The following is a 21,703-nucleotide window of genomic DNA, read 5'->3' on the forward strand; positions in this document are numbered from 1 at the left end:
TTAGAGACAGACTGGGATTATCATTCAGTTCTGCTGGCTTTCATGGTAATGCTTTTCCCACTGTACGGTGATGCCTCAAAACTGTTAATATAAAAAGAATAGCCCTTCAAAGTCAAGTTCGGTTGACTGGAGTTACAATTTTGAGCCACATTTTGAAAGACTCTGATTAAAATACTGAAAATCCTTGATGAAATCATAGGGAAATAAATTATGTATCTGGAATGATTACTAGAGGCATTTGAAGCAGAATTGAGATGTGCAAATATTCTGGTTTCCTAATCCAAGTCCCAGAGCATTGTCATCACTAATATTAATGACTTGGCCAGTTTTCTATTCCTTTTGAAATTTTTTAACTTAAATGTTTAATATCAGATCAGCATTTTTATTTCAAAAGTGGTGAAGTTTAATTACTCATTTCACAATCTGGCCTAGAAACCATTTTATATTTGTCTTGCATTTACATTTGGTAAACCATTTAGGCTTTCCTGAAGTATTTTTTGTTATACCAAGAGATGTTTTATTTGGTGGATCTGGCATATTTTATTAGAATGCATTCAAAGTGGTGTTTTCCTATGAACCTGGAGGTAAAATGGTCAAGATGAGGCAATAGTATATTGGGGGCTATTTCATGTACTATTTCATGTACTCTCTTGTCCATCAACTCACTGATCTGTGCTAATTGATTAAACTTTGTCAGGTGACTAGGATTTCTTTGAACATGTTTCATTTTAGGCAATTTTGCTGTTTTTTTTTTTTAATGCTAATCCTTAACCTTTGCCAAAATTGCTTGGTGAAAATAGGACATTTTTGAAAGAGTTAGGCCTGTTTATTATTTATGCTTTTCTTTAGGTCTAGTGTTTCAAGCCAGACTCCCTCTGCCAAAAGGAGTTTGGGGTTTCTTTCTCAGCCAGCCCCTCTCTCTGTAAAAAAACTAAGGTCTAACCAGGATTATACTGGATGGAATAAACCAAGAGTGCCCCTTTCTACTCATCCACAGCAACAATTACAAGGGTAGGTGGCTAATTTTCTCTTTTCCTATTCTTTATTGAGTGAGCTGAAGAGAATATATTTTTATTAGCATAAAGAAACAATACCATTTGGGGGAAAATCAGATGTAGTTTAGTGAGAGCTTTAAACATTGAGACACTACCCACAGAATCTGTGATAGTAATGTTGGCTTTCTTTGTAGTTCCTGTCTCAATTCCTTGGCCACAGTAGGTGCTTAATAAATGCTTATTAACTTTTAGCTGCTGTTGCCACTGAGTTCATTCTTTGAATATGTGCAAGTTCTTTCCTTGTAGCAACCTCTAAATTGTTATCTTCAATTTTGTGTTACTAAGAAGAAACAAACTCTAAGACATTGTGATTTGCCCAAACTCATATGACTGAGAAAATTTTGGACCTCTGGGTCTTCTGACTGGAGTTCAGTGTTCTAGTCTCAGTATAAGGAGAGAGCTACCTCTCATTTCCTGGATCTACAAAATTAGGAAGGAAAACTCAGCTAGTATTTCAGTGGATCTATATAACAGGAGCCTTTGCACACTTTTCAAGTAATGTTTCTGTTTCTTATTTTTCAGCTTTTCAAATTTGGGAAATACTTGCTATATGAATGCCATTTTACAATCCCTATTTTCACTTCAGTCATTTGCTAATGATTTGCTTAAGCAAGGTATCCCATGGAAAAAAGTACCACTTAATGCACTTATCAGGTAAATATTATTCTTAGGTAAAACATTCTTACTCTTTTATAAAACTACTGCTATATTTTCTATCCTTTATTTTTTTCCCCTGAATTCTAATGTTTGGGGCGGGCGGGGGGGCAGAGTGGAACCCTTGTGATTAAAAGAAGTATAATGTATTCGATATTTCTCAGAGGCTTTGTATATGACTTTTAGAATGTCTAATATGCAAAATTCTCTATTCTTTTGTAAACAAATGGCCAGAATTTAGATAAGGAATGGTCATTTTTACCCAACTTAGAAGAACATTTTCTCTTCACCATGACTGATTTTACTTTAATTTGAAAATCTTTTTTTAAAGTAATTTCCTAGTAGAGAATTTTCTAACTTGGCTTAATAATAGAAGATTTTTCTGAGGTAATTAGGTGTTACCTTTGGCATTCATTTTCAAATGTAAGCTAACTGAATTCATCCATTGAGAAGGAGGTAGAATACAGAGAGGGTCACGTCAGAAGGTGGAGCCAGGATGGCAGAGAGATAGGAAGCAATGCGTTGACCTCTTCTATAGGAACTTCTAATAAATCTAGAAAATGTATCAAACTGAAACCTGCTTGGGAAATCCAGAAAAGTTACAATGAGTCCTTTGACCAGCCTAGCTTGGGGGACAGACAGGGAAGTCTGTGGATGCTGAAGATGAGATTGAGCAAGAAACTCACTGCACAGAGCACTCCAGCATCTAGGAAAGGCTCTGCACCAGTGTAAGAGGAGGTCTCAGACCCACACTGGGGTACTGGAATGAGGACAGGTGCTGAGTGGTAACTTTGTTGCCCACTACCCAATCTGGCATCATAGATCCAGGAAGGATTGAAAAGGGGACCTGTACAATTTAGTGGCTTAGGAGGCCTTGGGCGGTGTTCAGAGAAAAGAGGAAGTTCAGAAGCCAGAACAGCAGTGATGTGACTCAGACTTTAGGTGCATAGCTGGGTCTCATTTCAACATCTAGCCCATCTCGCAGAGGAATAGAGCAAGAATCCAGGACCGTAACAGAGCTTACAATTTTGCCACTTCAAACCAACAGAGTTTTCCATCTGGCTGATGGAGTAGAGTCTAGTAGAACCTTTCTCTTGCTTAGACCCTAACTCAGGTCAGGAACTGTATAACTCAGAGCAGGAGGGCAGCAATCAGATTTTGCCCCGGATCAGACCATTTAGGAGCACTGAAAGCTTGCAGGTGCCTAGTCTGCCTCTGAAGTCCTGGAATAGCACAACACTTTAAGAAAGCAGCAACAGGACCATCCCAGACCTTCCCTTTAGAAGTGCTGCAGAATCCAGCCCTATCATCACGTCCCTGGAAGTATGGGCATACAAAAAAAGAACCCCACCATAGTGAGCTATTATGGTGGCATGGGCATTCAAGATACAAATACAGAAGAGAATGACTCCAAAACATCTACAAGCATTGCCTCAGAGAAAAACATAGCTTGAGCGTAAACTCAATTAGAATTCCTGGCAGAAATGAAGTAAGAGTTTTGAAAAATAGTTAAAAAAAATTTAAATAGAATATGAGCATTGGAGGAAAATTTTGCAAAAGAATTGAGAGCTGTTGAAGAAAGAAAAACTGGAAAGGAAATTAATAGCTTGACAAAAGAAGTCCAAAAAACTTGCCCAAGCAACAAACTCCCTCAAAATTCAGATGGACCAATTAGAAACCAGTGATTCTGTGAGTCAACAAGAAACATTGTAACAAGGTGAAAAGAAATTGAAGAAAAGGTATCTCTTAGTGAAAACAACTGACCCAGAAAACAGATTGAGGAGAAAAAATTTAAGGATCTTTAGACTGTCTGAATGCCAAGACCAAAAAACCTAACACCATATTACAAAAAATCTTAAAAGAAACCTGTCCACGTCTCTTAGAACCAGAGTGCCAAGTGGAGATAGAATCCATCGTCATCTCCTGAAAGAAATCCCCAAATGAAAACTCCTAGGAACATCATTGCCGAAATCCTAAGCTTCCAGGTCAAAGAAAAAATTCAAGTACCAAGGAGTGACAGGATCACACATGATTTAGCAGCCACCACTTTAAAGGAGTGGAGAACCTGGAATACAGTATTCCAGAAGGCAAAAGATAATGGGCTTGTAGCCAAGAATTAAAACTGAGTATAATGCCACAGAAGAAAAAATGAACCTTTAATGAAACAGGATTTAAGGCATTCCTGATGAAAAAACCAGAGCTGTAGAGAAACTTTGAGTTGCAAACACAGGAGTGAAGAGAAACATAGAAAGGTAAACATGAATGAACAATGATAAGGGAATAAACAAGGGTAAGTTGCTTACAGTTAAATATGGGGAGATGATTTGTGGGTTCTCTCTATTCTCCATCATCAACAGGGTTCATAGGAGTCCAATTATGTAAGCTGTTGGAGTGGTTGTGTTAAGTCTTAATGGTCTTAAGAACAGAATGAAAAGAGGGGGAAAATACATGGGGATAGGAAAGGAAGGGTAGGGAAAATGATTTCACTATTGAGGGTTCACAGGTAGACAGCTCTACAAACAATGAAGAGGTGGTTAGGGAGGAGCAGCTGACCTTTCATTTAAACTGGATAAAAGAAGGAAGAATACATGTGTTTGCACATTTCACTCAGTAGGAAAATAAAAGGGAGAAGGGTAGAGGACGTAGAATGAGGAAGAGATCAGTTCTGAGCAAAGCAAATTCTAAAGATAGACAACATAGCTCTTTTTGAGATGTTGAAGAATGAGAATCTGAGGGGGATGGTGGCCCGTAAATTGAGGAATATGTGGACAAATTGTAAATACATGTGATCGAATATACTGTTGTGTTGAACTCTTATCAGCATAATGACCGATCATGATTCCAGAGGGTTAATGATAGAGTGTGTTGCCTATCTCCTCATAGGTGAAGTACTCAGAATAAAGAATAAAAGAAACATTTTTTTAAAGACATGGCCAATGTGGAAAATTGTTTCGATTGACTATATATGTTTGTAATGGGTCTTGTTGTCTTTGACAGGGTGGGAGTGGAGTAGTGTTGATGTGAGGGTGAGAAGATGGGTCTTGGGGGTGGTATGTGTATAAAGAAAACTTTCGAAGTCTGGTCAATGTAATGACTAGCCACAATTTCTGAGGATTCATGATGAAACATGCTGCCTACCATCTGACAGAGGGGATAGACTCAAAGCACAGAATGAGATTTTTTTTTTTTAAACATGGCCAATGAGAAATTTTGTTTTACTTGATTATGTATGTTTCTAAAAGGTTTTGGGGGTACTTGGATGTTCCAGGGTGAGGAGGCCCCGGGTACTGAGGGAAGTTGCAGGATAAGATGACAGCTCAGGTATAGTCTTGAGGTCCGGAAATTCAAAAGCAAAGCTGAAAGGGGATTGGAAATGGAGATGATTGGACCTATGGAATGATAGTTCTTTTACCAACTGCTAAGAATTCTAGTCTGAACTTCAGTGCATATGCAAAGCAATTACTAATTTAATCCTCTCACGTTGAGTCTCAATGGCTGTAGAAGAATCCAGGTTTGAGCAATTTAGATTTTTGTGTTTACACCTGAAGATATTTTGTAATCTCATAATTTGTAAACCTTGTGTTTTCAATTTACTAGACGCTTTGCCCACCTTCTTGCTAAGAAAGATGTTTGTAATTCAGAAACAAAGAAAGATTTGCTCAAGAAGGTAAAAAATGCCATTTCAGCTACTGCAGAGAGATTCTCTGGCTATATGCAAAATGTAAGTAATGATTATTATTTTTTTTTTTTTGCGTGGGGCAAGGCAGGGCAATTGGGGTTAAATGACTTGCCCATGGTCACAGAGCTAGTGTGTCAAGTGTCCGAGGCTGGATTTGAACTTAGGTCCTCCTGACTCTGGGGGCCAGTGCTCTACTCACTGCGCCACCTAGCTGCCCCTAGTAATGATTATTTTAAAATATCTTTAGTGGTCTGTGAGAAATCTTAGCATGATTGTTATTTTAGGAAAAACATTTTTAAAAATTTAACATTGTTTTTAAGTTGGAAAAAAGTTTTTCACCGTAATATTTCTATTTTACTGTTTTGGAAGGTTGATTCACAGGGGTCCGAACTTAGTTGTTTTTGTGTTGTAAAGTCAGTAGTAGCATATAATTTGTTCTGAGCCAGTTTTTTAGAAATTCATTTTATATTTTAAGCTACAAATTGCAAACATACTAAGCTGTCTTGGAGTAAATGTCTCTGTCTTTTGTATTCAGTTGTACTCTGTTTTGATAAGCTAAATCATGAAAGTTAATGAGAAGGTTTCATATCAGATAGCTATTTCTGATCTAATTGAGTGGATCATCTTCTTAGGATGCACATGAATTTTTAAGTCAGTGTTTGGATCAGCTAAAGGAGGACATGGAAAAATTAAATAAAACTTGGAAGACTGAGACTGTATCTGGGGAAGAGAATTCTCCAGGACGGACTTCAGATGATATTGCAGCTACCAGGATATACACATGTCCTGTTATTACTAATTTGGAGTTTGAAGTCCAGCATTCTATCATATGTAAAGTGTAAGTATCCTCTCTCATATAAAGATGTGTTTTTTTCCCCCCCTCTGTATGCCTTTAAAATTAAAAGACATGTGTATCATGACATTGTTCTGTCACTCATCCTTTCTCCTTCTTGTCTTCAAACTCTTGCTATAGTTCTTCCCTGGTATATAAACCAGGATTCCTATCTAAAAGAAGAACTCTAAACTTAGATTCCTATCCTAATAACTAAATAAATAACAAAAACCTTTTAAAATCAACTATTCTGTGCACTCAGGGCACATAGCCATCTCCTCCATTTCACTGCCAAACTTTTGAAAAAGTATGCTTGTCTAAACACCTTTACTTCTTGAATTAGCGGGAAAGTTTTTAGGATACCTTTCTTATACTTGTTTTTTAACCATAATAAGATCTTGAGGGCAGAGAGGGTCCTTATCCATGTATGTGTTCTCAATCCTAGCCCAATGCCTTGCACAGAGTAGGCATTTAGTAATTGTTGAATCTATTACCAGATGTTCTGAAATCTTGGTGTCTTCTTTTCATTTTCTATCTCCGACGTCCAGTCATTTTCCAAGTGCTCTGGATTCCTCCACATCACTGGAATCCAGCCATCTCTTTCCATTCCTGCTGCTACTCTGCATTCAAGTTCTTATTGCCGCTGACCTAAACTGTTGCAACAGCCTTCCTACCATGTCACACCATCCACCCCTTTCTACTCTGTCTTTCACAAAGTTGTAAGATTAACCTTATGACTAGATCTGGTCATGTCATTCTAAGGCTCAAAACTCTTCAATGGTTCCAAATTGCCTACTAAATAAAGTCCAGACTCCTTAGCCCAGCTTTACTGTCTTCTACGTTCTCATGCTGAGAGCATTGAGGAGAAGGCAGCCAGCCTAGCCCAGTAAAAGACATTGATTTCATGTATTGTGAGAAAGATGTGAAGTAATTGCAGGTGGTTGGGCAGGAGCAGAGGTTTTGAGGCTCTCAAGGGCTGTCACGTGAAAGAGGGATGAGAAGTATTTATTTTGGCCCCAGAGCACAAAACTATAAACACTAAGTGGAAGTTGCAAAGAGGAAAATTTATCCCCAAGATAAGAAAACTTTCCTAACCACTAAAACGTCAAGATGCCGAATGGGCAGCCGTAGGGTGCTGGGCTTCTGAGATGATGGCTTCCAGGCTCATGTCTTTTGGAGTGGAGAGCCATCTTATCTTCCACTACTCGGAGTTCACTTGCTATGATGTTCAACCCAAAGATTATTCCATGAACAGCACCTGACCCGTCCTGACCTTGTGCTTTTACCCATATCCCACTAGAAATGGAATACCCTCTCCTCTCCTATTATTGCTCCTGTTGAAGTCCTACCCATCCTTCCAGACTCAAGTGAAACACTTGGGATTGTGTAAAGAACAATAGATTTTAGAGTTAGAGGGCTCAGGTTCAAATCCCACCATGCCACTAAGCTGCTGGGTAATACATTTGGGTAAATCACTTAACTCCAGTGGTTCTCAGTTTCCTGTTTTGTAAAATTAGTGGGCTGGACTAGATGACTTCTGAGTTCCCTTGTGGCTTTCAGTCCATGATCCTATGATCTCTCTGCAGCCTTCTGTGACCTCTAAGATGTACTGGATTAGTTTTTAGACTTTCCCTAATACTTTGTGCTGCTTCTTTATTTAGTATATTCTATTTTGTATTATAGTTATTTTTGGAAAAATCTTCTCTTCCTTTCTAGAATGGAGGTTAGTAAGGATAGGGTCCTGTGTGTCTTAGCTTTGTAATTTCCTCATCACCTGCCACAGTGCTTTCCACATAATTTAAGAAATGTTTGTTGAATTGAATAGTTGACTGTCTTATGATGTGAGTTCTGCTTGCCTCATTCTAAGGCATAGATATTCAAACCCATTGATTGTCCCCACTATCTTTTTGTGAGTATTTTGAACTCTTTTTCAGCACCTTTATTCTTCTTTAAAAATGATTGGTAAAACGAAACTAATTTTGAGCTGAATAATGATAAAATAGCCTTTTTACATATTATGAAATTCATTTTTGCACTTGATTTTTCCTTAAAAGGTCCTTTATATACTAGTTGTTTTTAATACAGAACTGGACAGGTCTTTAAATAAAGGCTATTTTCTCACTGAAAGAACCATTCACATATCTTAAATATCAAACTGAGATGCAACAGGGCATAATGGATGGAGGACTGGTCTCAAAATCAGGACACTGCCATTCCTATCCCCCCTCAGACATACATTGTGTAATTCTGGGGAAATCACTTCTCTTCTTAGGACCTCAGGCCATCATGCCTAACAGTAGAAAATGCAGTAGAGATGCTGAGCTGCATCAGCATCTGGAGTTTTCTCCCTGGGAGCTCAGTACAGCAAAGAAATAACAGGTCCAGGACCTTTCTTTTCATCTTCCCCTTCTCCCTTCCCCCCCGCCAGGGGAAAAAAAAGCCAGAAAATACCTTTCATCCTACTGTTTATTATAGTTCATTTAACTGTAATATAGAAGGGTTTATGTTAATCAATAGATTAGAAAGTAATCCCTGTGACTAATCCTGTTTTTTAGCCTCTATTTTAAATGAACTAGAGAGGCGGTGATTTGAACTTGAAGCTCTCAGTTGCTTAGATTTTATGAACTAGTATGTATTTCAGATTTTTTAAGACTCTATTTCCCTATTACCAGGGTTTGTTCATCTTTGCCCTAATTAGGTTGTTGAGCCAGTCATCCCATAGTGTTGTCTTGTTATGGCCCATTGTGCAGCTCTTAAAGCAACATGAAGATGTCTGTCTGTAGGATCATAATTTAAGAGCTATAAGGGACCTTGGAGACCATCAGATCCAACTCCCTTATTTTGCCAGTGAAGAAACTGAAACCCAGAGGAGGTTAAGGGTTTGCCCATGATCACACACCTAAGTGACAGAGTTGGGGATTTCAATTCAGGGCCTCTTGACTCCATTATCCATTGCTCTGTACCAGGCTGCCTCCTGTATGTGTGTATTATTACCTGCCTCCTTGTTGATATATTTATTAATCTTTGATACTGAGAGTTTTAATCATACTAATAAAACAATACCTAAATTTATATAGCACTTTGCACACACTCTGTACTGTAGGCGCTACAGATATTATTCCTTTCTCAGATGAAGCAGCTCAGTCTCAGAGACGCTACATGATTTGCTCATGGTCATACAACTAGAAAGTGTCACAGGCAGGATTTGAGTCCAGCCTTCCCAATACCAAATGCAATTCTCTGTCCACTGTGCAATATGATTGTGTTTATTGGATGATGTACACACCCTCTAAAGTAAGGCATTGAGCAAAGTCATAAATTAACTTTTATCCACATGCCCTGGGCTAGTGGGTTTGTTTGGCTCAGGATAGTAAAAGAGTGCCTGTTTATTGTCTCATTATGTTTCTCATCAAATTTCTTGGAAAGAAATTGTTTTTTACAAGTATGATATTTTGTTCTGCACTGTACAGTTGTGTTGAGAAGAATATGTTTTTTATGTTCTGTAGATGTGGTGAAACTGTTCCCAAACGTGAACAGTTTAATGACCTTTCCATTGACCTGCCCCGAAGAAAGAAACCACTACCTCCTCGGTCAATCCAAGATTCTCTTGATCTTTTCTTTAGGGTAAATAATATTATTTGTTAATGGAAATGCATATTTCATAGATTTAGTTCTCATCCATTGCTTTGCCATGTGTTGTCAGATGGTTTGGAAAAAATCGTTATCCAAATAGGAATTGTTTAATATTACCTTTTGCTTTGGTGGTGGGGACAGAGGAAAGGGACTTCATGAGCCTGTTGATTTGAAAACAGATTGCTTAAGTAGGATGTTCATTTAGTCTATCAGCAAAGGTATTTAGAAAATAACCCTACTTGTGTTTAATATTAATAAACAGGAATGTTAATTTGAGGCTAATAAAATTTTATGTTAAAGTATTTCTGCTTGCAAGCTAGGTTAAATTTTTTTAAATAGTAGATAGATTTTGCACATCTACCTCATTGATCTTTTTGTTAATCAATATGTAAATCCCCACTGAGAAGATTTGGGAGGATCAATATATATCCTTTGTTTTTTCTTAGGGTAGTGTAAGATCTATAAAAAGAAGGGGGAAAATTCTCATGCTTTAGGATTGTTAGATAAATTTATTCCTATGGTTCATAGTGACAGATCCTTGAAAGGCCTCTGTGATATAGTTGGAGCTTCCATATAGCAGTACTTATTCATGAGAATTTGCCAGGATCCCTTTTGATTTTACAGTAATTTCTATTTTATGGGAGTAAATCTATGGATTTTCCCAGACTGAGGTTGTATACTGATAATATTTCTTGTATTAATTGACAAGCAACCTCTCATCTTAATTAATTGGTGGGATGATTTGTGAGTGTTCTGCCCTCACTCTAATCTGGAGTAGGAAAGCACCAACCAAATCTTTATTTTTTAAAAAAATTGTTTTTCAGTTAACAAGAGTCTAGATTAGCTACCTTCCATCTTACCCTCACCTCCCCACTTAAAAAGCAATAAAAATGAAGCTCTTGTAACAAATATATATAATCAAAAAAAATCAATTCTCTCATTGGCCAGATCTCAAAAATATGTCTTAATCCGTGCTTGAATCCATTTCATTATGGATCTTCTAGAATAGAGTTGTTAAGTATTTCAAATCTGTTTGTCTTTTCAGTGTTGTTGTTCAGTGTTGTATAAAAATTCCTTACTTTTCAACAGAAGCACTCAACTAATAGCTATACTTTGAAGGCTTTTTCTCTGGTTTTTATATGCTATGTGTTTCAGATATCTTTAGGTGACTTGTTTTTTCCCCAAAAAAGTTTGATCTTTTCTACTTTTTTAGAGTATGATGTTTTGGAATTAAAATGTTTCTTTTAAGAAAGAAAATTAAGATTATTTTAAAGAAATTAGAACATTTGTTGGAATACAAAAGATTATTGATCTTTTGAGGACCAGATCTCAGTTTCTTTACTAAGGGATATCTGTCAAGTGGTGGCCTTAAACAGAAATCAAATTTCACTTGGTTCAAAGTTCCTAATCCTCTCAGTAGGTGTGAAGATGCTAGTTCAGTCTTGTGTTTGTGTTTTGTTTTTAATAGGCAGAAGAGCTTGAATATTCCTGTGAGAAGTGTGATGGGAAGTCTGCTGTTGTCGCACATAAGTTCAACAGACTTCCCAGGTAAATTTCGGTTCAATTTTGCTTCTTTGCCATTCTTTTTATTTCTCTGAAAAAAGTAGAAAACCTGAAAGATTGAATGCATATATAGGAATGCCAATAAAGTTTGACAGTATGGGTTAGTCAGGAAGATAAGCAAAGCTGAACCATAAATAGGAATGGTAGTGATAATGATTTCAAGAGCAGAGATGGGTTTATTTGGTTAGTTTACTGCTATGCAAAGCAACTTGGGGTATTCTAGGGGTAATTTTTTTAAAAATTGGGAATAAAGTATAGAGCCTTATTGTATATTTGGTTGATCTGAATTAAATGAATTTATAATTTTTTAATCTTTTATTTTTTATTTGTCTTTTGTTTTTACATTACTTTCTTTAACATATTTATTCCACCTACCTCCCATTACCCAGTGAGCCATCCCTTGTAAGAAAGTTCCCTTGTAAAAAGAAAGGCAGGGAAAAACCATTGAGTAAACCCCTAGTACATGTGGAACAGTACACATGTGTTCCCCATCTCTGCCTAGAGTCTAGGGCAACAAGAATTTATTCAGGTTTTATTACATGCCGGTTACTGTCCTCAGCACTGGGAAGACAAACACAAAGGACGAGCCAGCCCCTTCTCTATAGGGAATGATACTTATAAAGTTTAGCAGAGACTTATTTTTTTAATTAAAAAGGCAAAAGCAGCACAGTTGTGAAACCTTTGCCCTCACTTTGCAATTTCAGAGCAAGCTTGAAAGGACTTAGTGAATTTTTGTTTTGTGGCTTTAGTAATAAAGGGATATACCGTAAGAAAGGAAGCAATTTGCTATAAGTCTCATTTGCCTGGAACTGTGGTTGAGTTCCCATATGAATTTTGAAATCCAATTATAAAATGTTTATGTGGATTGTAGTCATTGGTCCATCAGGCAAAGATTCATTCAGTACTAAAGGTGAAAAGATCACTTGGATACCAGCCAGTGAGTCTGGTGGTGCCAAAGAGCTCAAAAGCCTTTTCAGACCCACGAGCTAGATTAGGTCTACGAATTTCCAAACACAGATCTGTTAGCTAATAAAGGAATACAATAAAAGAAAAATTTTAAAGTAGGAAAAATAGGTTTTCAGGTTTCTTTTTCTTATCTCAGGTTCCTTTGGGAAGGAATGTTGAAATATGGTTTAAGAAAGAAAGATGTATTCTTACACATGCTCACTAAAGGGCTGTTTTGAAACACTGAAAACTTTTCATCAAAGGCTATATAACAGATTGAAATGAACAAGTAAACATTTTAATCCAGTATCTTTTACCTAAACTTGAAAAAAAACTTTTTTAGTAACTTTTTATATTCTTTAGGTATTTTTTTCTAGAATTCTTAAAACACTTTAATCTGTTCCATACTTTTTATGAATCAAAAAGAGGTAAATAAAACAGAATTTTATGTTAGTCAAATAAGCCCTAGATTAAGCTGTTTTGAGCTCCAGATAGATGTTTCCATGCTAATTACATCATCATCTCTTTTAGGGTCCTTATTCTTCATCTGAAACGATACAGCTTCAATGTGGCCCTCTCGCTCAACAACAAGGTTGGACAGCAAGTGGTTATTCCAAGATATTTAACTTTATCATCCCATTGCACTGAAAGTACAAAACCGCCCCTCACCCTGGGTTGGAGTGCACACACAGCAATGTAAGTCCTTGGGAAAGAAATTCTTTCCATGCCCACTTAGCCGTCCGGCTGTAATCTGTCTGCCACAGATGGAGCTGCGAGATAGAATCAGCCCCAGAACAGAGGGAGGGTTTTTTGTTTGTTCTAGTTTTCACGTAATGAGCCATGTATTCATGGAGAAGAGTGGTGAGATAAAAAGAATCTCCTTAAGGCATAAGTCTTCCCAGAAGAGTTACTTTTTAGGTGGTACATATATTCTTCTGTGCTGTTGTAGGACAATTTGATGCATTGCAGGACTATTAAAATAAATCACTGTTCCCAGCTCTTCATTGGGCTGGCAAATTTCTATCAGTGTAAAAGGTGATTACTCCCAAAGTTAGTAAAGGCTGATTATGAAGATGGATGACCACTTGTGTGGACTGTTGTAATAGGGATTCCTTTTCGAGTATGTATTCTGCTAGATGGCTTTTGAAGGCCCCTCAGACTCCTGAAAATTTGTGAGACCTTGCAAAGTCTTTAACGTTAAAAACCTCTAAATTAAAAAAAAAACCCATGCCCTAAATTATCCGCCTCTTTATCTCTGTCTTGCTGCTTGCGCAGTCTACCACTTCCTGAACTAAGCTTGACCGAGCTACATGTCTTGAGTGGTCCAAGGCAGAGAGTTTAGGTGTTTTATCAATCTGTAGTATAGTTTGGTTTGAGAAACACTGCACTAAATAGAATCCTAGTGTTGTGAAAAAGTGAATGTGCTTCTATAAATGTCTAATCATTGTTTTGTTGATTTAACTTAAGCAGGTGAAAAGAAAATTTAGATTTAAGAAAATGATGGAGAAAATGTTAATAATCCAGCTTAAACTTAAAAGTGTGTCATGTACACATTTTTCCCCCAGAGAGCCAGTTGTTAAAACATTTGCTAGCACACTCCTGCTTACTCACAGAGAGAATCCATATCTCAATGAGTAAAAGACATCTAGCCTCTTACAGCCCTAGAGTCCAACCTAATTGTAACCAAAATACTTCTAAATAAAATGTTAGAAATTTTATATCTTGATTTTAAAAGTTATTTATTCTGTTATGATGCTTCATGCTCACAAAATCATAGTAAAAATATATGCACAACATTGAGCTGGCTCCTGGAAAGGTTTTGTGGTGGAGAAAAAACAATTTTAAGTAGATTTTTATTAATATCTTTTTAGTCTAAATTACCTAGATTTTCCTCCTGTGCCCCTTCCCTTCCCCTTTCCAGAGAGCTCCTACAAAGATTTGAAGGGGGGAAAAAAAAGAGAAGAAAAAGGAAGAAAGAAAAAATTAACAAGCTTACTAACATAAATGCAATGTTCCAAACCTATGGATGTCCCTGTCCCACCCCGCCCAGGACAGTACATGGCAAATGGGCAAATAAAATGACCATGGAAGAATAGGGAATAGAAATGGACAATATGATTTGAAACATAGGGAAATTTCTGCTATGGAAAGCATCCTTATTACCTCCCTCATGAACAGATACATCTAAGAGTGAGGCACAGCAGGAAAAAAAAAAAGATGAGAAAAGATCTACAGTACCAGGAGTAACTTAGTAAGTTGTTAGGAAAATTTGAATATGGTACTTTAGAAGCTTTAGTTTTCTGAGGAGCAAAAAGAGGTTGAAAACGAAATCAATAAATATACAGACGGTAAATAAAAGAATATGTTTATAATAGAAAGAGATTGTTATTCAGTTGTGTCTTACTCTTTGTGACCCCATTTGGGGTTTTCTTGGCAAAGATACTGGAGTGGTTTGCCATTTTCTTCTCCAGCTCATTTTACAGATGAGGAAACTGAGGCAAACAGAGTTAAGTGACTTAACATGGGTCACACAGCTAGTAAGGGTCTGAGGCTGGATCTGAACTCAGGTCTTCCTGACTCCAGGCCTGGCACTCTTGTCCAGTGTGCCACCTAGCTGTCCCAGAAAGGGAAGACAAGGTAAAATAATTTTTTTTTTTTAGTAATTCTTAAGATAGGGTTGCCTCAAAGTAGATTAAGAATGACTAATGGTAGATACCGTGTGCTGACTTAAAAGAGGAAGAGGAACCAAAAAAAAGTCTTTAATTCAGAAAAAAGAAATACTAGTAAAGTAAATGCAAATCTAACTCTCATAACTTCAAATGTGGGTAGATTAAACAGTCCAATAAAATAACAGTGACAGATTAAAATATAAAGCCCCACAATTTGTTGCTTACAAGAAAAACATCTAAAAAGCAAAGACATACATAAATTTAATAATGAGAAACTGCAACAAATTTATTGTGTATCTGGGAAATCGAAAAAAGCTGGAGTTGTACTCATACTCTCAAACAAAGCAAAACCAGAAATTTACAATATTTACAGAGAGATAACAGATACAGAAGGAAATAGCAATTTACTAATGTTGCTATTAATTTTCCAAAAGTCATAGAATCCAAATTAACAGAGGAGAAATTAGCTGAATTGCAACAACATTGCACACAATAAAAGTTGGAGGCTTTAATGCGCCACTCTCATGGTTAGATCTAATAGATCTACAGAAGGGAAAATGTAGACTTTAAACAAATAGTTGGAGATATTAGAGATAAAAGACTTCGGACATTCACTGAATGGGACTACTAAAGAATATACTTAATTCTTAACATTACATGGAACTTTTACAAAAATCGAACATGTATTATGGTACAAAGAAATTGTAAGTACATGTAAAAAAAGAAATATTAAACATATCCTTTCTAGATCATGATGCATTAAAAATAGTAATGCATTCAGGAAGCACAAACAAAAGATACAAACGTAAATGGAGACTTAATAATGAAATCCTAAATAATATTGGGTCAAAGAACAAGTCGTAAAAACAATGAATAAGTATGTGAAAGACAGTTATAATAATGAGACAGTATACCAGAATTTCTGACATGTAGCTAAAGCAGTTCTCTGGAAAAAGTGTATTCCTAAAAACATAAATTGGCAAAATAGAAAAGGAGAGGATTAATGAAATGTATGTACATTTTTTTAAAATTAAGGCCAACAGTTAAGCCCAAAATAAGTTCAAAAGTGGATATCTCAAAAATTAGAAGAGAAATAGATAAATTGGAAGTCAAAACTATTATAGAAATGATAAAGGTAAAAATTGGTTCTTTGAAAAGTTCCACAGAATTGATAAATGTTTAGCTAACCTGATTAAAAAGAGAACAGAAAATCAGATCAACAAAATAAAAAATTAACACCATGAAACCACAACAAAATAAGTAATAAAAAGAATTATCAGAAGTTACTTTGCCAACAAAACAGAATACCAAACAAATAATTACCTTCAAAAATTTAAAATACCCAAAGAGAAATCTTAATCCATTCTAAGAAAAGGAAATAGAAAAATATGTTTTTTGTCATCGTGCGTATGGTCCAGGTATCAGGATTCTTGGAGCCCTGCATGCTTTCTTTACCTTTGGGATGAACAACCTTGCTTTCTTTTTGTATGGCCACTTGTTGGCAAGACATCTTTGGTTTAGAGTCCCAGAATGGGGCAGAGCTGGAAGAGACCATAAGAACTCCTACAATCCAGCTTCCTCACTCTACGGAACAGGAAACTCAGGCAGGAAGAGGAAGAAGCAAATCAATGGCCATCTCTTGATTAGATGGTGCAGTGAAATAGTATTTGGCAGCCTGATATGAGGGACTGTTCAAGAAAGAGATATGATATGAAAATCATTTTGTTTAGGGCCCCTCAGAGTTCTTTCTAGGACTCTTGTATAAACTACTCTCTGCTGTTACAGGCATGATTCTTCTTCTCTGCAGTATTAGAACAATGATTTAAAAGATAGCAGCAATATGATTCTACTTTACCTCCTTTGTATCTATAGTATGACCTTTCTTGTATGTGCCTTTTTGAAGCCATCTTTATCCATATTGTTGCTTGACCTTTGCTGCCAGTTGTGTCCAGCTGTTAGATTATTGGATTAGAAAGCACATAATGATGCTGTTTGTATTTTTCTCTCTGATTTATTTAGTAACCAATATATTTAATAGAATGCATCAGCATACTCTCTGCTTGTCAAAGATTGCTCTGTCAGGGATTAGGGCTTCTTGTAAAGTATCTGGCTTCGGGATATAAGTAAAAAGTGGTTGTTGTTTTTCTCTGGAGATTGCAACTGCATTTGTGTGTATAACATGTATGTGTGTATGTGTGTTGTTTGATTTTCTGATAGTTCTCGGCCGTTGAAAGCATCCCAAATGGTGAATTCCTGCACCATCAGCACTTCTACACCTTCAAGGTGAGTCGTATCTCTTGTGTACCTGATGATTTGTGAAGATTTGATGTGTTCTTTTCTCCAAATCCTTTTTTCTTCATTTTTTCCCCACTTTACTTAATTCAGCAGTTGTCATCTTTATTGGCCATGCTTTGGTATTTGACCTAGGGTAGAGCAGACTTTAACAGTGAAGCAGGATATAAAACAGTCCCTTAAGATTCTGTGAGTGTTTTAGATTTGATTACTTTCTAATTTGTGGCATTTTATAGCCTAAAATTTAAGATTATTTCAGAATTAATCTAGTTTGTTTATAGATTTTTATTTTTTTAATTTTTTTTAGGAAAAATCAATATTAATATTGAATGTTTTATTTCTAAAATGATTGTGGAGATGCATAATATTTACATGCCCATGTGTCAACATAAAGACCTAGATTCAGTGTCATATTAGACATAGACTTGCTGTGTAACTCTGAGTAAGTCACTTAACCTCTCTGGGCCTTGGTTTGCTCCTCTGTACCATGCGGATAACAGTAGCTCTTCCTCCCGAGGTGTTGTGAGGATCACATGCAGTGATGCCCTTGAAGCCCCTTATGAACCTTAAAGCTCTTTACAAATTTGAACTGGAGTCACTGTTACTGTTAGTTTTCATAATTTAGTCACTGAACTTGAGAGATTTTGAGAATGACTAGGAAAGTATGTTCTTGAGGAGTACTGTGCTATGGGAATTTTACTGCTTTCCCACAGAATTTAAAGGGGTGGGCCTGGCCAAGGGAAGAAGCAGATATTTCCACTTACCCTTAATGCACTCATCCTCCAAGAATTGCTTGGAACCACCAATGTTGAATATTATACCTCTTCCTGCAAGTGACTTGAAAAGTCACCAGTCTCAAAATTTAACCTGTCTTCTAAAATTTGTCCTAAAATAAATTTTATTATTCTTATTGTTTTTCAATGCAATTAATTCCAGGTGACTTAAATGCCTCAAAATCTGAAAGTGTTATGGATACAAATATTCTTCCCCAGTCCTTTAGAAAATGAGCAAGTAATGAATTAAATGATGAATATTTTTTCTTTAATCTAGACAAGCTTATCATCTGTGAATTTATTTATTATTAATGGAATGTACTCTGTAGCAAATCACTGTAGTTGCCACAAAGAGATGACTTCCCTGGACATTGTCATGTCTTGGTCTGGTCATCTGTGCTCCAAGGTGTTTTGTTCTGCAAGCTTGGTTTTCTGTTACATTCAGAGTGATTAGGTCCTGGCAAACTAATCATGTTGATAAAACTTAGAAAAGACTAGTTTATGAATCAGGAAAGCCATTTGGGTTTTTTATAGTGTCATTTATTGCATCAAACGGACTCTGCATAAGCTCCCAGAAAATAGTCACCTTTCTCAGCAGAGTATCTACCTGGACCTTGTGCCTGGAGGTTTTCTTGGTGACCATGAAATTGGAGATACAGAATTGACATCATTGATAGGACTTTTCCATTCCAGTTTTATTAAAACCTGAAAGATCAAAAAAACAAAACAAACCAAACCAAACCCCCTATTAAACTGTGTTTCTATGCAGAGCATTGCTGCATCTTATTTCCTAGTTTCATGATTTTTTTTTTCATTTATGCTTTGCAAATTTAGGTTTGCATTTACATTTCATTCCTGTTTTGTTTTGCAGGGGTAATATCTTGATTTATGTTAATTCATATAAAAAGAGATTTTTCTTTTGGACATTTCCTTATTTCTTTTTCCGCTTATAGCGCTCAGAATACTTAGAAGTAAAAATGAATCTTAGGATGATGTCAAATAAATGAGGTGTTTGAGCTAAGTTAATTTTCTGTACAAGCTCTAAGTATTCAAACTCATTTCAACCATTTATTAAAATCTTCCTAAAATGTATTACACGTTTCCAAACTGTTTTAAACTAAGTACATAGGATATAATTTTACTTTTTTTATTGATGACAGAAGTTTATAACAATGTCAGTTTTTGTTCTTTACTGTAATATAGGGATGTCCTTGAGAGATGTTGGCCTAACTGACCCTATATTAAATTATTCTAAGCTAATCTGTTTTTATAATTCTTTGGGCTTTTTATTGTTCTGTGTATTACCTATCACTTGTATATCCTCACTGCTGATGGTGTGTCATCTTGTTTCTAATTTATTTCATTATTTAATACAGTTTTTTTGAGTGAGAATATAAGGGTGACTTCAAGCCTTTTTTGTGAATAAGGTGCTTGACCTTAATGATTGCTGTCTTCTCCCAAAGCCTGTTTTGTTGACTTCCCCAGCTACATTTTGGATGCTTGAAATCTGACTTGTGAATAATTGTGATATTACTCTAATTACAAGAGTGAGTGAATTATCCCATGCATAGTGTTGTTAGATTTATCCATTGCCATGTCTGCATGAAATCCATTTGAGACTACCTTGTTTACAAATATCATAAATGTTTCATTGGAATTAATCATTAGAAGAGAAAAAGACAAAAAGTGGCTGATTAAATTTCCGAAGAGCAGTATTTTGGGAATGAAACATGTATGTAGACATATCTTCAGCTTTTAGCTAAGTAATTTTCAGTTAGCAGAAAAATGGTATATGTTCTACTAAATTTTTCTGTGTTGAAAAATATTTCTTTTTTTTATTAGTATTTGTTTTGTTCCTAAAGAGAATAACAAAGATAAATTATCCAGAACTGGAAGATTTTTTTTTTAATTTGCAGGAAATATACATTCAAATCTAAGAGCTCCATAGGTTTCTCCATTGATTCAGACAGTGAGGATGAGCTGCTAAAACGTTCTGTGGCCCTCAGCCAGAGACTTTTTGAAATGCCAAGCAGGGAGCAACAGGAAGACCTGGAAAAGGTAGGTGACTTCCATGAAAATGTCTGACAAAAATTTATGCATCAGTTGTTACCACATGAAACCAATTGTATGTTTTTCAAAGTAAGGGTTCAGAAAATTGATACGGGTAGATACTAAATTTTTTGAGAATAGAGAGTTCTTTCCTTGGCTAGCTCAATAATCTGTACAATTTGGTGACTTGTGCTCATAGACTTAGAGACTAAGAGATAGTGAGAGGATCTTCCAGAACATCTAAGATTAACCTCTTTATTTTGAAGAGCTAAGACTCAAAGAGTTTATTACTTCCTGAAGGTGACACAGATTTCTTAAGAACTATGAATTGCTATGGGTTCTACAATACCCTTTTACCTTTTGGTCTTTGGACAATTATGAGCTTATTTCAAAATGCTTATTTGTAAGGAAATCAGAGTAGAAGACTTAAAAAAATTCATTCAGTCTGGGCTTCAGATTGTGGCTAATGGAATCATAGATCAACCTCCAATCAATAGTCATTTGTTAATACCTGTGGCAGGTATGTACTAGATTCTGGGGGTGCAAATACAAAGAATGAAACAATCTCTATTCCCAAGGGGCTTATGTTCTTTTATTTATTATTATTGTGAAAAAATCATAACATTATTCTGTGGAAGGCTGAAGCAGGAATTATCAAATGTCATAGTTATTCAGTACAGGGCAAAAGCAAGAATATTCAAAACATCAGAATCTACCCATGAACCTTGGGCCACATATCTCCACAAAACTTGCTGTGTCCATGGGGAGAGGGGTCACACAGTTGAAGAAACTTAGCAGGAAGACAAATTAGTGGAGAAAGTCACATTCCTGGGGCAACTCACAACCTTTACTGTAAACTTGGAAATCTTGGTTTAGTCAGAAACAATCTGTATCACCTGAAGCCACTTATTTTTAGCTAATCCCCTTCTGAACCTCAGCGTTCTCTGACCATGCATAACCACTCTTCCATGCTGAAGCTGATGAAACAGGAACAAACTGTTTTATATCATAACCGCCCCAAATAAGGAGCTGAAAATGTGTCACAGTCTTTTAACAATGACTATCTCAGTATTGCCCTTGCTCAGTGACCAGCAGTTCCTTTGACCCATAGAACTCGAGAACTCTTTGGGTTGGCCGCCTGGGCATTGCAAACAAGCCTAGTTAGCATTTTTTCAACAGAATTCTGTTTTCTCCAGTCCACAAGTACAGCTCAAAACAGAAGAGACATGGGGACCAAATCTTCCTTTCAGTTTCTCTCTCATTAAACCATAGAGGGCAGTGGAAGGCAGCCATGTGCTCTTGGGAAGTCATCGTCCATCTGTTCCCACCCTACCAGGCTCCATGCAGTTATCTATATGAGCATTAAACTCAAAACACTCCATACATAGCCACATGGGGAGTGGGGGACAGGAAATGAAAGGGTCTTTGTAGAACATGGGACTTGGATTGTGTCCTGAAGGAACAGGGAAATTACGTGACATGAAGGTCAAAGGGTAGTACATTCTAGTCATGGGAGATGGCCAGTGCAAAGGCCCAGAGATAAAAGATGGAGTACCGTA

At 36.4% G+C, this 21,703-nt stretch overlaps 1 protein-coding gene across 1 annotated transcript in view; it reads left to right on the forward strand.

Moving 5' to 3' along the window:
* Positions 1-21,703, forward strand: part of USP37 (ubiquitin specific peptidase 37) — a 75,152-nt gene that overhangs the window by 19,961 nt on the left and 33,488 nt on the right. Inside the window, exons 8-16 of the mRNA XM_036755182.1 lie at positions 850-1,011; positions 1,578-1,709; positions 5,307-5,430; positions 6,021-6,226; positions 9,727-9,844; positions 11,322-11,401; positions 12,893-13,057; positions 17,248-17,313; positions 20,012-20,153. Coding sequence (XP_036611077.1) covers positions 850-1,011; positions 1,578-1,709; positions 5,307-5,430; positions 6,021-6,226; positions 9,727-9,844; positions 11,322-11,401; positions 12,893-13,057; positions 17,248-17,313; positions 20,012-20,153 — 1,195 coding nt within the window. The remainder of the gene's footprint in view (positions 1-849; positions 1,012-1,577; positions 1,710-5,306; positions 5,431-6,020; positions 6,227-9,726; positions 9,845-11,321; positions 11,402-12,892; positions 13,058-17,247; positions 17,314-20,011; positions 20,154-21,703) is intronic.

The sequence above is a fragment of the Trichosurus vulpecula genome, chromosome 4, assembly GCF_011100635.1.
Source record: "Trichosurus vulpecula isolate mTriVul1 chromosome 4, mTriVul1.pri, whole genome shotgun sequence".
NCBI classification, from domain to species: Eukaryota; Metazoa; Chordata; class Mammalia; order Diprotodontia; family Phalangeridae; genus Trichosurus; species Trichosurus vulpecula.